The 16,146-nt window shown below is 35.2% G+C and overlaps 2 protein-coding genes across 2 annotated transcripts in view; one reads left to right on the plus strand and one right to left on the minus strand.

The window, feature by feature from the left end:
* The window catches only part of LOC109043925 (uncharacterized), a 57,331-nt gene extending 53,722 nt beyond the window's left edge, over window positions 1–3,609 (plus strand). The window contains exon 9 of the mRNA XM_019061287.2: window positions 785–3,609. Within this exon, the coding sequence (XP_018916832.2) occupies window positions 785–954 (170 nt within the window). The 3' untranslated portion in view covers window positions 955–3,609. The remainder of the gene's footprint in view (window positions 1–784) is intronic.
* Window positions 3,610–6,455: 2,846 nt separating this feature from the next.
* On the minus strand, window positions 6,456–14,080 carry p (WD40 repeat domain-containing protein pink). Its single transcript, XM_019061296.2, has 5 exons — window positions 13,880–14,080; window positions 12,711–12,821; window positions 12,066–12,305; window positions 7,854–10,916; window positions 6,456–6,768 (listed from the first exon to the last, which is right to left on the minus strand). Exons 1-5 carry the CDS (start codon window positions 13,967–13,969, stop codon window positions 6,487–6,489), a joined length of 3,786 nt encoding a protein of 1,261 aa, XP_018916841.2. The 5' UTR covers window positions 13,970–14,080; the 3' UTR covers window positions 6,456–6,486.
* Between the last annotated feature and the right edge of the window lie 2,066 nt (window positions 14,081–16,146).

Genomic DNA, 16,146 nt, shown 5'->3' on the forward strand with positions numbered 1-16,146 from the left:
AATTTTTTATCGAACCTCGGCAATAACGCACAGCAGTTTAACTTAAAAATGCATTGATGTTAGGTATTATATTGAAATATTAAATCTCAAACTACAGCAAAAATTTTACGAGGTATACTTTCAGAAAAATAAGCGATGACGTAAAGATCGGCTCGTTTTAAAACGTGATGTGCCATGTTTGACTGTTGTTGCCTAACAAATGTACTGTTCTGAGGAAAAATATGCCGTAAAAATCTTTAGACGTTGCCAAATTTACTGTGATTAGATATAAATTTCAAGGGAGGTCTGTGAATATTTTATTTCGACTATTTCAAAACTTCTACCCGATCAGATTTAAAGTTTCTAAAAATTTCGAGAGAAAATATGCATAGCTTTCCTAATAAAAGACAATTTATCGGAGGAAAGGCAACGCTCAAATGTTCTAATGACAGCACAGCAGGTATTCCTCTTGCTTTTCAAAGATCCCCAGACTTCTGAACTCAAATGAAGTACAGAATATTCGTCGAAATTTAGGTCAGTCTCAGGTGTAGTTCCATGTCCTTTCCCGCAAATTTTTTTCCGAAGGGGCTCAAGATGCTAATTTTTAGTTCATAACACGAAGGAAAATTCCATTGAGATTTAATTATTTTGCAAATTCTCAAAATTTTTGCACAAAATCTTCGGATTGGGGCCGTTTCTCTTTCGTAGACTGACATAAAAGTACATTAGCGATTTCTTATTTTATTTTTTCTTCGTTTGATTGTTTGATTAATTCGTTCTTTTTTGTTTCTATTTGCTTTCATAGTTCTATTTGAACCTCTAAAGCAACGGAGGAGCAAGTACGGACAGCGGCAGGTGCAAGACGTGCTGAATTTGTTGAAGAGGGAAGTAGAGCAAGAGATCGGTGCTGACAACGTCCGTGGCCTCGAACAACTTGAGGATGAACTTATTCGAGAACTGAACGGTTCAAGCTAGCTTCGAAATTAAAAAAAAAAATCGTTTGACGTTAATCAAATTTTTTGACTGAATTTTAACCTGCTATGGGCTCTTGTGTAAAACCCTCCATCTTATCGGTTTGTTTTAGAACTGAAATTTGGAGATTGATGCCTATCGATGCGCGGTGGAACTATCAAAAAGCAAGTCCCAATCTCTCAAGTTTCAAATTTTCTGTCATAATTTATTTTTATGACGAAAAGTCGGCCATCATTTCATTTAAACCTTTTTTATTGTTTTAATTTTTTAGGTTCTTTCTGATTCTTGCCTCTGAATGATGCGCAGAGAGTTTTCTAGGATTATTTCAGTTTGTTCCTATCTTTGAAAAACAAAGTAGGGGCTAACATTTTGAAGCACTGAGAATGAATGCAGGATCAATTTTTATAGTTCCACCGCTTTAAAACAACACTGCTCTCAAACAATGCCAAGCAAATAATAATCACATTGTTAAGTTGGTAACTTCAGGAAGTCAAATGTATCAAGTCTTGTGATTGATAGGTTCATATATATCTTGGTGAACTGCAACACAACAAATTATAAATACCTTTCTGCCCGTCCGGCTCATTCAAATTTCTGATGGTCTGTGCTAAAATAATTTAAATGCGCCCCTAGCTAAGCAATAATGATTCCTCGTTCAATACGAGTGTGTCTGTCGTTGCTCAATTATTGCAGAGAAGATATAACTGGCTAAAAACGTAGAATTTACCTATGAATAATATCCTCTACCCATTCTTCTGAATGTAGCACAAAAAAAATATTACTGTCTTTTCATTCCTTTGTCAATTTATGTTATTTGTACGTCGTATATGTTTTATTATCTGTGATGAGGAAATTATTTAACGCTTCATGGTTTAGCTGTGAACGAATTATTTATTAGATATTCCTTTGGTGAGGAATTATGTGCCTCCAGTTTTTTGCAAAAGCCGCTGTGATCGGTGATTTGTGGTACCTAGTCGCTTTTTCTTTTAAATATGACCATGTCATGGGTGGGCACTTAAGCAGCTTATAAACGGCTCAGTTATAGGAGAAAAATTCGCAATGTTCGTTGGAATGTCTCAGATAAGGATTGGATTTTCATATGAAAACGGCAACTAAATAATCACGCGGTATAATTAATTCAAATTTTAATTGTACTTTTAGTATAATTTTATCTCCTTCCTCCAGTCAATCGTCCCTGTAAGTAAACCCTCAAAGCAATTGTTCATAAAAAATATTCATGCATTGAGTGTGATGAGTTAGCAACCATCGACAAAATAAAAATTCCGATTCATTTTGTCATAACATTCAGATTCACACTTTATAATCGATCTTTTGACGTTTTGATCTTTTTCGGTCTCTTTGAGTGACTTCAAAAGTTATGGATAGCTTAAAATTATTACTATATCTTTAAATTTTCAGTCTTTAAGTTCTGCGTCGAATGTATATGCACAACTAAATCTTCCAGTCTTCCTTTGGAAGAACTTTTGAAATATATTCACCAACTTGCGAAATGATATAGCAACACAATGTAAATAGCGCCGTCACGCTGGAAATTAGGAAACAATCACTGTAAACGCGGCCTGTCTGTGTCGCCTTCAATCACGGAGGATGCAAACCAACATACGTGCCTTCTTCATCGTATGCCGTCATTTCAATCCGAGCTCACAATTCCACAGTTGGCGGGGCGCGCAAGCGTGTAACTGCAGTGCCAACAATTTTTTGACTTTGAGTAAAACATGAATGCTATGCCGATCATCTGCACCGATTACTTGTCTTTGTATGTAGGTACCATTTTTAAAAATATTAATCCACAATGAAGTAAAATAATAAGCCTGACGAGTCGGTGCGTATTACTTAATAAAATATTGAAGTTTTTAAGTTTACTTTTAAGATCACAACGTTCTCCTTTTTATAAAAAAAAAATTACTTAAATGTTTGTGAAAGCGTTAATAATATTTGATGAATCATTCTTAACCGAGGATATTATGAAGTTACCGAGTAAAGAACAGTAGGTTACCAGCGTTACCCCATTTAGTGTCTCTTACGGATTCTCCGATTTTCTCATCCGATAATAATTTAAAATAGTGCCATAAATATTGAGAAAATGATGCAAATGAATCGTAGTGCGGCACTAAAAACCGCGATTTAGAGCCTTCCATGTGCTGCATTGTAACGCACGGTTGGAGCAGTATCACTTGCATACTAAATTAAAGCTAGCTCCCGCGCAATAGAACGTCCAGATAAGCGCAAACTTTGTATCGTATTTTCCGAAGGCAAATACCTACTTTTCAGATTTACCGCTTGCATGTTAGTTACCAATCTTCTCTGGCCACCCTGCTATTTTGCATGGATTTTCCTGTGCCTAGGTACCTAGCTATACCTAACTGTGAAGCAGGAACAAAAACTACCGATGTGCAAACGAAAGGATAATAAGATTACAGATCCGAGATCTGCTCCTAAGAATTATACCAAGTGCGTGTACCTACTCTGTACACTCATAGTATTAAATTATCGTGAAAATTTAAGGGGCTTTTAAACATTGCTCCATCGTGTAAGTATTTTAGCATCTAAAATTTACAATTTCTTGTACCTCTGAGCCCTGTGAATTTTCTCTCAAATCAAAAATATACGTAACTTGTTCTCTTTTCATTTCAAAAAGGCCTTCAAGTTTCATTACCTATTCCTTTACCACTGCATGATTTTATTTTTCGTTTTAGTCATTTTTTTGTCATCGTCGAGTGAATTTTGACCGTACACCGAGACAAAATCTACACAGCCCAAGTAGCATTTTTCAACGGAACAATCGCGATTTGTTGTGATTTCGTCGGCGATAAAATCGCTAAGATCATCAACATCTGAGCGATTATCCTCGTTCTTGTTGAAATAAAATCGCGATATTATCGCAACAAAAATCGCGATATATACGGTAATTAAATCTCGATTTTATCGACGAAAATTGATCGCGATTTTATTGAACGAAAAATTGCGATGCATAGCGATTTAATCGCCATAAATCGCAATTTTTTTATTCGATAATATTGCGATAAATTGCCCCCGATATAACCGCGATAATCAACCAATAAATTCCACATTCCACAAATTCGGTAAAAAAAACAGATTTTCAAATTTTGGTGGAAAACTTTTGTAAGTCCTGAGATTCCTCCAGGAGATTCCATCAGGCTGCTGATGGTTCAGCTCATTTTTGTGCCAAAAGGGAACATAGCACGATACTAGAACTCGGTAGTTTCGTCGAGACCAAAAATATAATAGATTGGATATGAAACAGCTATTTCTCGAAACTAAGCTCGGGACCGGAAACTTCAAATCACCTGAAGACTCCAGTGTGCTACCCTTCCCCTTCCTTAATCAATGGTCTGTTATAAATGACTCAATTTTGAGCAAGGGAAATTCGTTGACCAATTAGAAAGCGGCGCACTTTTTCGGTACTTAAAGAATAAAGGATTGAGATGGCAATAATTTTCCTACATAGGTACTATCTCATTCGAGAGCTACGACTGACGAGTCCCGTGCATTTCTAAAGGAGTAGAAAAAGTAGGAGCGCCTTCAATTTTTGAATAGTCAACACGCACGTTCGTAGAACACGAATAGTTGCATCAAAGCGCCGCAATTAACTCACATCAGTCTAGCTGTTGTGACATTGGTCGGTTAGAGTATATATTGCATTTAAAATTACGACCGGCTCCCTTGGCTTACTTTTCAAACCATTGACCGACCAGTTCCATAAACTGGCTAGCCATTTCACGCACTGGGCAAGAACATCGGTCATTTCGCGGACTTGGCAACGGGGGTGCCCAGTCCGCGTACGGGGTAAAAATGTTCAATCCTTGGACTGGGCAATTTTGCCAACGCGTGTAACACGCACACTTAAAAACCGAGCAATTTATAAACATTTTCCTGAACAGAATTCTTGCTAATAGCCGTGTTTTACAAATATACCTATTACAGTTTTTTACCACATGATTATTATTCCACCGAAGGTAGTTCCTACGCATTTCCTACAGAAAAAAAACTTACCTACTGAGGAGATGCAAATAATGCATTCCTAAAAAAATCACGATTTCACAGGTATCGACTATTTTGAAAACAACTTTGCCTTCTTTTCAAATTTTATTTTCTCAATGAAGAATCATATATCGACGGTGTAAGTCGGCAATCACATAACTCGTTTGCGGTGTCTGAAAATCTCCGCCTCTATGTTAATTTTTCAAAGGTGAACAAATTGACACCATTCCTTGAAGTTTATGCAGAATTTTCTTCGCACAGAGAAGAAAAATCACGGCAGTTTTAAAGAATTGCCGTTGAGTAGTTTTCCGTTTAAAAAATCAAGGATGACAGGAAGTCTGCGACGTCGTGTCGCAAACCGAGTTATGTGGTTGCCGACTTACACCGTCGATATACGTTTCGCGCATAGACCAGTGACCGCACTGTGTTTAGTGCAATGCGTGAAGTATTCATGCAGTCTTGTAGGCGCCAATGTGCCCTGCGCGTCGGCCGACGACCGCACCGTGTTTGGTGCGATGCATGAAGTATTCCTGCAGTCTCGTAGGCGCCAATGCGCGTCGCAAACCGAGTTATGTGATTGCCGAGTGCCGACCTACACCGCCGATGTACATTTTGAATTTAATCTCTTATTGGTATTTAAACTGAACCGTATGATAATCGCAGTTTGATGGTATTTTTACGAAGTTCCAAACTGAGGAGACGGAAAACCAATTACCTATTAGAATTGCAGTCATGTTATGCCTATATCAAAAAAATGATTTCCCGCATCAATTTTGCATTCTCTTGCATGAAAAGGACTAAAAAGATTTTCATCTCCTAGGTAAAAATATTAAAATGAGGCAGTTTATCAGCTCTCAACACTTTAAATAATGAACATGGCAAAATATTAATGATAAGGAAACAACAGCATGGGTCGGGAAGTTGAAAAATCTCGAGGTACCTTAATAGTACGCCTAGTAAAATAACTCTGAGAAAAAAATGTGTAACTGGTATTTTTTAAGAGTTTGAAACTTGTTTGCAAAAGAGCTTGTAAAGAAGATGAAAATATAGTCAGCGTTCAGGAATTTTACAAGAGAAAATTGTGATCAAAGAGGTACCTAATGAAAAGTATTTTACACTTTTCATGTACTTACCTCGCAAAAAATTATGCAAACACAGTTTGTTTTTTGTGTATTTTAGGCTATAGTTTTCTTAGGATATTTTGTTTTGTGAATTTTACTTTACGTGGTACTAGGGTGAAGTGGCAAAAAATAATTTTTGACATCCTGAAAGAGGAGTATAAATGATAGAAAAATCTGTCAATCCCTAAATGCTGCACTTTCTTACGGGATTCCACTTTGGCAAAAGATCTTTCAATTGTCAGTTTAATAGCACAGAGCATATTCATTAATGTTGCTCAAATGTGTTCGCTAAAAGTGTAATGCCAGCATTATTATTTCTTCAGTGACTGTAAGTGAATGTAAAAGGAGAAAACAGAAGTATGCAGTACGGGAAAATTGACTAATTTATTAATCAAGAAGAGTAGCATAAAGTACATACAGTTGCATGACTGTTTTGGTGTTTCAAACACACAGCATGGTAAGTATGGCCGCACTTGAAGGCAATTAAACCACCATTATTGGCAGCAATTAAGGCTTTTGCGCCCAATGAAAGAGAACACAAATGACAGAATTCTTCAGATAGATCTAATCTCACTCCCCAGTGATGGTTTTCAGGACTGTCTTCCTCACGTTTTTGATAGCAAAAATCACTAATACCATCCAAACGTGCAGCAGTATCAAAAGCTGCAGCCACCTGAAACAAATAGTATAAAAAACAATATTACTGAGGCTTATAATGGCATAGTAATTTATGCCCACTCATCATTTTCTTTGGTGCAAGAGAATAGTAGAATAAAATACAGAAGAGCCAGCTAAAAACACTCACTGCCTGTTAACATGAAAAAGTTTTCCAACACATTTTGAAGCTTGATCACAAAAACGAAAGTATTAATGAGGGGGGAATGTTTAATCGTACCTGACTTTCTAGTACATATTTCAATGTGTTGAATTCCCTTCAGTAGTTCAAACTCTTAAATTATTTTGATCTACATGAGAAAAGTAAAGTTTCAATCGTCAATGGAAATAGGCGGTACAGTTTTTAATACAACAATAACAGTTACATCTTCATTACAATAAGTTTTAAACAGATCATCCTATGGAAACTTCTTTGTTTTATAGAAATGTCCTTTGAAAAAAAAAAAAAAAAAAAAAAAAAAAAAAAAAATCATAATGACAAAGACTAAAGTTTTAAGTTTTTGAGTTAATTAGTCTGACAGTATACTTAAAACACTTTTGATTTGGGATCAGTTCAAATTCAAACACTGATTCCAATACTTAAACTTGGCGTTTTGATAATGTAATGCTTTACATAAAAAAGGCACATTGAAAGAAGTCATTCTCTTCATTAGGTAGTGCTTATCATGGCTTCTTTCGATTTAATATCATCCATTGATGAAAAACATATTTTCAAGTTTTGCATGAAAATATTCATTTACAAATTAAAGTAACAGAGCACATTGAAAGATCCTTTTCTAGAAAAATTTACCCTTACAACCTATCGGTCCGCATTCTCTTACATAATCTGTGTAAACAAATGTAGAACATACCTAACTCATCTAAAACCAAGTCCTGCTCTTTTTATCTTCTCACACTTTTGACTTTTTCACAGAATTCGAGTAAGAATTTTTGGAATTGAATACAAAATTGGAAGATCAGTCTTTCTGCCAAAATTCAATTTTTTAACAAATTTTGAAAATCTACTCACTTGCAAAAACAAGCTTGAAATGAAGAAATTTAGGACATAACATTACATCAATGAATAAAGAATAAAATACTCACATCAGGCGAAAGTACCGGGATCCCAGAAACTCCTTTAGATGAGCTACTGACAAGATTTACTACTTTTTCTCGTAGACCAGTCTGATGAGCGTCGACCATTTCTGACAGTATGGCACATTGGTAGAAGCACAAATCCAGCGATGTTGATGGTATTTCATCACTATACTTCTGTAAAAGATCTATCGTTGTCTTTGAATCAATACACTTCAAAATTATACAACAAAGCTCCGTCCATGGTACCCCATAGCTCATTGATGACAGTAAACTATTTTTGTAGCCACAATTAAGACATACTCCTCTTTTGCAAATGATGTTGAGGATTATAACTTTTTCAAATAGGTTAATATTTTTGACGGTGAGCATGTTATTGGACCTAGTTATTAAGTTAAGTTGAATCATTAAAGAAACAGCAGATGGTATGTACAAAATTACATCAGTCAGGGACAAGACATACTTCCATAGTCTTGGAATACATTGACAAATAGTAATTATTTCTTTTAATGAGGGAGTTACACAGCCACTCACTAGTTTTAATAGTTTTTCTTTCTTTGCTTCCTGAATGGGGTCATTATTTAAAATTGCTTTTAAATCGGTAAGAACAACTACTTTAGAACTAATATTACTTTGTGATGAATCAGCAGAACAGTCTGCAGATGTGCATTGTTGTAAATGCAAGCTCCAGAAGTGATCGATTATTAAATATCCTATTTCAGCAAATTTTAGCGGTGGTAAATTTACTCCGAATGATGGAAAACAACAATTGGAGCAAGAACTAAATGAAGATGTAGAGTTGATACTCAAAAATGAATTTACAACATAGGCAAGAACAATATCGTCGTACAAAGAAATTGGATAGTTTTTAACTAAAAGCTTACTTAAATACAATAAAAACAATCTATGGCACTTTTCCCTGGCATCTACTGCACTCAGTCCTGTTGATGAAAGATGCATTTTCAATTTCATAATTGTGTACACCACAAATCGTAGGTTCACTTTGCCCTCGATTCCCATTTGAGAACTAGTTTCGATTTGGTCCAATCTTAACATGAGAAACATTGTGTTCAACAATAAAGCCAATGGCCATTCAGAATAGTTAACATCAGAACAATCCTTACTATTTGCCACGAACTGGAAATCGCCATTTTGAAAGCGATGAAGAATGGTGCAAAAAGACTCATAGCTACACTTCATGGACGTGCAGTTTAAGCATTGAAGAATAAGAAATGGATCTAATATTTCGGAAAAAACAGAGAGTAATTGACTGACGAATTCGTCCAGAGCTATTTCGTTTTCAGAGTGAAAGTCGAGCAATAGTGTTGGATAGTTGGACTTCTTGAAATTTAAATTTTTAAGAGCTGATTCGTTTTCTTGATGCCATTCAGTAATTAAATCTGACTTCAATGCTTCATGAAATACCCGCTGAATAATGAATATCTCTTTTTCCTTGAAATATCTAGAGAATGGCAAAAGTGACGATTGTAGATTTGCTGTTGTCTTCAACTTTTTCAGTTTTGATTGGTAGTCTGAAAATAACTTTACTACCTCATTTAAAAATTTGAAAACATTATCTGCTTTAAGATCACCTTCTAAGAGATTGTCTAGTTCATCACATATTTGTAACATATTAGTGATGTTTATATCTGGTAGGTGGGATTTCTTCTTACGAGGGCGGTCAACAATTGATTGTGTTTCATCAAAATCAGGGACTATGTTCACTCTACTTTTACTATTCAAATAATTGTCACTAATTATAGATTCTTCATTGTTTGTATCGGATTTTAATAGTCTAAGTTTTCCTTCTAGTATTTGCCACTTTTCATGCAAACTTCTGGTACCATCCACTAATTTTTCAGTCACGTTGGTTCCTAATTCTAATAATGTATCATGAAAAGCATCAGGATTTGCAAGCATTAAAAATGGAAAAGGTACATTAGAATCATACTCTCCTAAGTCGTCTGAATATGGCTCATCAAAATCATTTTCATTATTCTCCATTTCTGACACATAATCATGTGGAATTTTCACCGCTTCATTTAAATTTGGTAATGATTTGGATAAAGTTTTGTCAAGCAGCTTTTTTTTCTTAGACTCGCATGATAAACTGTATGATCGTCTCCGTCTTCTAAATCGTTCTTGTCTTTTGTGAAGAACTTTTGACTGACTAGAATAAAAGGAAGAAGAGTTATTAATAATCTGAGAATTTAAGTGATGATTCTCGACAAGAAAAATACCTGAATCTAATTTTGAAATTGGACTGTGGTTTATCTTTTGTAATTTGTTAAAAAGAGGCTTAAGGTCACTGAGTAGATCCAATTGATTTATTTGTAATAAATGATTTTCTAGCTCTTTCAAATGATATAAATACGTTAACTTATTCCACTTTAACAAAGTACTTAAATGCAGGGCGCATAGCTCAGCACAAACCAAAAACATGTCTTTATAAAAAAGTCTTAACAAACATTTATCCAAACTCATTACTTTCAATGCATGAACTTCACCTGTGGTAGTGTACATGTATATTGAATCTCCTACGCACTTGAGATCAGCAATGTTCTTAACATGGTTTGACCATAACAAAACATTAACATTGCTATCTACATTAAAAAAATATACTCCATCGTTTTTAAACGTCAACAAGTACTTGTCATGGACAACAAGTAGCTGGTTAAAATTAAAAGATTGGCTATTCCAAGTAGTGTCCTTGTGACGAGCAATTATTTTAGGTTCATCATACAGTGAGACGACAGTTGCAGGTGGAACGGCTAAAGCTTTTTTCAGCTCATAAGTAGCTTCTACAATACCATCTGTATCACATTTCCAAAGACGAGAGCCAGGCCTGGCACAAAAAATTTTCAGCGCATCTTTTACTGGCATGAAACATGCTCCAAATTCACCATCACGCAATTTCTGCCCTACTTGCTTGTACTGTTCTTTAATTGTGTCACAGATGTAACAACGGGTTAAAGTTGAGGCTAGCAATAAACCAGACTGACAGCTCATTTGAACTACTTGTGAATCTAACTGCATCAAAGTGAATACTGGAACTTGAAACATTGTCTTACTCTGTAACAAAGTAAACAAATAGAATCCTTCAAATTCGATATTCAGTGTATTTGAAGATGTGACCGCCCTTGGGGGAGGAAATGGATTTAGTTCGTGAATAAAAAAATTTTGGTAACGCAATTTTTGTTCAACTTTTGAGCAATATTATTGGATCCTAAAACTAGATTTTAAAATTACAACACAAAACTCTCTTGAAATTTCTATAGAAAAAGTTTTTAAGCAAATAAAGGGCCTTAATTTCTCATTGTGATCTAGCAATTTCTTACCCTAATCATTAGGATTTTAAATAGATCCTCTGAAAGCAACAGTTTTTGAACTGAAGACTTAAAATCACCATAGCTCCAGTTCGATTTGATGATTTTGGGCGTTTTGGGTCCCAAAATTTTATTTTTCTATATTCTGGTGTTTGATGACTGGTATTTGAGTTTTTCTTGGACTAAGATCTTTTTCCCCATGGACAGTCACTTAGATCCATTCTTTTTATTCATTCCTTTAAATGATATCGTTACTGTACTTGGGAACATTATAAATATTAACTTCACATGTAGAGACTAAAATAACCTATACCTCAATAAATTAAGAGTTTTTGCACAGAAACAATAGAGACAGGATTATTCCAAACCAATACTTAAAATTATACCTTTTTCCTGGGGCAATAAACTGATTTCTGTGTTGAGTTTCTCTGAGGTAAAGTCAATTTTTGTAGCATACTGAATTTATCAATATTCTGGTCATTTTTTTTTCATTAAAAATGTCATACTTAATTCTTATGAAGTTTTATTCCTACATATTGGTAGGTTTTCGAGACATTTAATGAAGAATATGCTCATATGCGGTTCTTGTGAATGTATTTTAGCAGACATTAAATTGAGTCATGCCGCTAGCACCATTTCTTAGGGCCATGATCTACTCCCAAGTTGTTCTCAAAGTGCATTACATGCAAATGCAGAATATCTTGTTCAGCATTGCTTTCCATCAATTACATTTTAGTCTGAAGATACAACACACCTCTTTGCTCCCTAAAACATGACAATGTCTGGGGCACACTCCATAGATAAGAAATATTTCAGTTAAAATAACTTGAGAGTAGAAAGTCCAGACTCTTTCTAGTACTTTGGAAAGTTCACAACAATCATAGTAGGTACAAACCATTGCAGATGTTAAATTGAGAACTGAAATTTTGCCGCTTTTATCACCCGCGAACACTTGGAGATTGTTCTCAGACCATTGCAGAGTAGTAACTTCAGAATCCGCATGTTCGACTGACCTATTTATCATTCTTGCTCCGAGGCCTTCATTTCGTTCGAGAATACCAACAACACCTTTCAGTGTTGCAAAAGCTATGAAAGCCTCATTTGGAGAAACAGAGATAAGACTGACAGCTCCTTCCTGTAATTTAAAAAAGAAATAGAATCAGTTTAGTAGGTATTTTGTGAAATTATGTAAGTCTCCCTCAAAGTTACAGTTTTACGAAACTTAGGTACTATTTTAAGACTGAAGATCCAATAAATGAGTTACGTTAAAAAATATAGATTTTTTTCTTATTTTTCACTGCAAAATAAAAGAGAGAGATGAAAATTTCACAGGACAAAGCTTTTCAGGACTGGAGATAGTTGGCAAATAGGTAATTTGTCTTAGCACGGACAAGTATACTTTTTGATCATTTGACCTGGAAGGTCCTTGAGAAAGAAAAACCATGAAAAATATCTGTAGGTATATTTAATTTGTAAATAATTTACAATACAATAATATTGCAAACTAGGTGTAATAATGAGAGTATCATGAATGTGTTACCTTGTTTGGTATAAGCTGAGAGTAAGCAAAAGGTTCTCGATAGAAAACATATAATCCGCCACTCGTAGCTCCAAAGATTAGAAAACTCTGGGAAGCAGTAAAACAAGTGTACTGGAAAAAAAGAACAAGAAAATTAATACCATGATGACATTTAATATGCGTTTTCAAACCACTGAACTGCATTTCAAAAAGAAATTGGACTGACAGTAACTATTACTGAACATCATGAAGGAGACATTCCGTAGTTCCTTAGAAAGTGACAGTAAATAGACACACTAAATACGACACGAGAGGTAATTGATACCTACTTGGCAAGATAACTTTTCAATTTAAAACATATTAGACCATCATATTATTCATATTTACCATTTTTTCACAAATAGATACTTTACGTAACATTTGGTGCGGTGTCACTGAGAAAGTGTTTCACAGAATACAGCGATGCCAGTAATAACAATTCTATACCTACGGAGTGAAAAAACCTGCAGAGCTAGGTAGACCCTTGATATGCTTACTTGAGACTTGGTGACGAAATGCTTTAGGATTCCTTGTAAAGATGGCGAGAAACAGGAGAGAGCTACAGTAAAAAGTACGGTTCTCAACTTGAGGAGAGGTGAGCAAGAGATCGAGTTTAACAAAAGGCTTTTACACTGTGCAAGTTTTGGAGAAATACCCAGGTTTGACTGGAGCATATTGTCCTAGCCTGGATTATTTAAATAAATCAATATACTGGTCTTCTAAATTTTATTTTTGATCCTGCGTGCAAGTAACATAATTTTTCATAGCTAAAACTATGGTCTTAAAGATACATTGAATAAGTTCAATCTTAGATTACAGCAGTCCTCACGCACTGACATGCATGAAGACTATGGATATTTCTCTCAATCAGAAACCTAAGAGATAGCATTAGATAGCTGGTACATGCTGTCCGAGAAAAAGAGGGCCTGAGTAAATAATCTGAGGCAGTTGCGCAACTCAGTTATGAGGATACGATTTTCCAGGCATTATTCCTTGAAAAATAGTTGTTGTGCGAATATTTAGCTATACGAATGTTACGATGTGGTAGCGTAACTGTCCGATTTGCAGTTTCGTTGCATGAAACAAAACATAATATCAAATTATTCACTCAAGTATGAGGTCCTCAACGTTACATAAGTTCAACAGCGTACCTTGATTCTGTTGGATGATTTGAGAGGAGCTGAAACATCAGAAAATGTGTTGGGCTCAAGCAGAATAAACGGCGGATCATCTTCGCTCATGGTGTCATATAATTATTCAAATTCAACGACTATAATAAAACTTATTCATTTAAAAACAGAGATAAGGACAAGTTGATTGATAACAAAGCCATAACCTCAAAATAATTAGGTCAGGTTGTCCGTGAAGAAATTCTAAATTACACAGGTGCAATATTTTGTTTTCATATTTTCAGAATTGTAAACGTACACATTTTCTTTATAAAATGAAGCATGACTTATGTAAATTATTTCTGTAAATATGAGATACTATATGAATTTTCACTCGTGGGCAGACGTAATTTACCAATATTCGTCATATTTTGAAAAAAGGAGATGAGAAACTAGAGTCTTGGGAGCGACAACACTGAATGCAAGGCTCGAGATTGCCGCGAATTTCAAACTTGTGAAATTAGATGGGAAGATCCAATATGATACGGCTGACATCGTTAAAATAATAATAAAAAAAGAACCCTTCGTATACTCGTGGTAAAAATAGTACCACAATTATTGATTTATTTTTTTTATCTAAAAAAAAAAAAAAAAAACGAAAATAACTAACTACGCAAATAAAATTCAAGAAGGGCGCACTACATGCATATTATCCTTTGTAATTGTTCAAGATGATTTAATCACTAATAAATGCCTCCTTAATCATATAGCGCTCAATTTCAACACCTTATCCGTTGCCAGAAATTGAATCATGCCGTGCAAAAACCGCTAAAGTCCATTTTTCAATCTTGAGTTTTTCGGGGTTAATAATACTTTTCACATCCGAGTTATATGAAAATAAACGTGGTGTTGATACTCGTTTTAGGGTTACTAATCCTAAAACGAGTCCGTGCACCACTTTCATGATTGTATCGACTCAAGGAAAGTATGATTGACACATAAGAAATGAAAGCTGCAATAATATATGTTAGTGGTTCTCGCACTTCAAGATTCAATTAACCTAGTGAGTTGGTGCCTTAAGTTCGCCTTCAATTTCGAGTGATACTATGCCACGCATGGGTGGTCGAATAGTTTCTTCGCGCGTATGTATACGCTGAGTATAGGATAGGTTGCGTTCATTTTCATTGTTATTCTTTAAAATCCCTTTAACTGTCGCAGGAATTAACTTAGCGAGTTGGTGCTTCCAATTCGCCGTCAATCGCCGTCATTTGTCTTTTCTTCAAAATTTACGTAAAAAACTATTCACACAACGGGAAGTTCGGAGATCAACTTTTGAATGAAATATTGACAAATCGTTGATCAAAGTGCTAAGCCACGTATCTCCTTTTAGGACGTTGCAGGCTCCCTGCCATACTTTATTTTTTCTTTTGAGAACTACTCAACGTAGTTTATTTAAAACTATCTTGATTTTTTTCCCCCTTCAGCAAAATATTATATTATACATTTCAGGCTATGAAGTTAGCTTCCTCCTCATTTAAAAAAAATTCAAAAAAATGAGTTTTGAAAAATGAGGGGATTTCGATCGCTCGACGTCGATCGATAGAAATCTAACCATAGATTAACTCCTAATCTTGGTAATAACATGTTTTATGAATGAATTCAAACTTTCTGCTCCTGGAGGAAAGAATAATTTATTTGGGTTAAATTGCACGCTAAACATCACTATGACAGTCTCAGCAATATGAAAATATGGCAACCTCAATTTCGACGCTTTGGCTCAGCTATAGCAAGCTGTACGCACACTTTGAACGATAACAGTATGGGAATGAAAAAATACTCGATTGAGTGGTCTGCTGAAGCTGTTAATGCGCGATTTGACTCTCGTAGAGTATTGTTTTTCTTGTGACCGGGCAATTCAAATTTTCCGAAACCAATTTACAATAAAAACGTTAGTATCTTAACTAGAAGTTGATTTCAGTAGTTTCCGTTGCGCGCATCGTGTTCTATGTGAAATTCTGGCGAGGAGTCATGTATTTGAGTGCTTAAATTCTTATCTTTTTTAATGGTCCATTCAATCTAAAAAAACAAACATATAGAACTTTCCCAACTTTTCTCGGAAAAAAGTATTTTATCGGGAGAAACGAGGCAACGCTGGAATGGTCATGCGGCGTCGATACTGTCAACGTGGGCCTTTTAAGCCCCATTATTCGATGCCGCGGTTATTCTATAACGCGAGATCGAATAATCGCGCCAACCACAGTGCGGCCGGCGTTAGACGCATATTAGCGCCTGCAAGACTGTAGGAATAC

The sequence above is a fragment of the Bemisia tabaci genome, chromosome 3, assembly GCF_918797505.1.
Source record: "Bemisia tabaci chromosome 3, PGI_BMITA_v3".
In the NCBI taxonomy this organism is placed as follows: Eukaryota; Metazoa; Arthropoda; class Insecta; order Hemiptera; family Aleyrodidae; genus Bemisia; species Bemisia tabaci.

Coding starts and splice junctions, on each gene's coding strand:
- p (XM_019061296.2), bottom strand. CDS start 13,969: ATGAGCGAAGATGATCCGCCGTTTATTCTGCTTGAGCCCAACACATTT. Junction 12,822..13,879: donor AATCATCCAACAGAATCAAG/GTACGCTGTTGA, acceptor CTTTTTTTCCAG/TACACTTGTTTTACTGCTTC. Junction 12,306..12,710: donor CTCAGCTTATACCAAACAAG/GTAACACATTCA, acceptor TTTAAATTACAG/GAAGGAGCTGTCAGTCTTAT.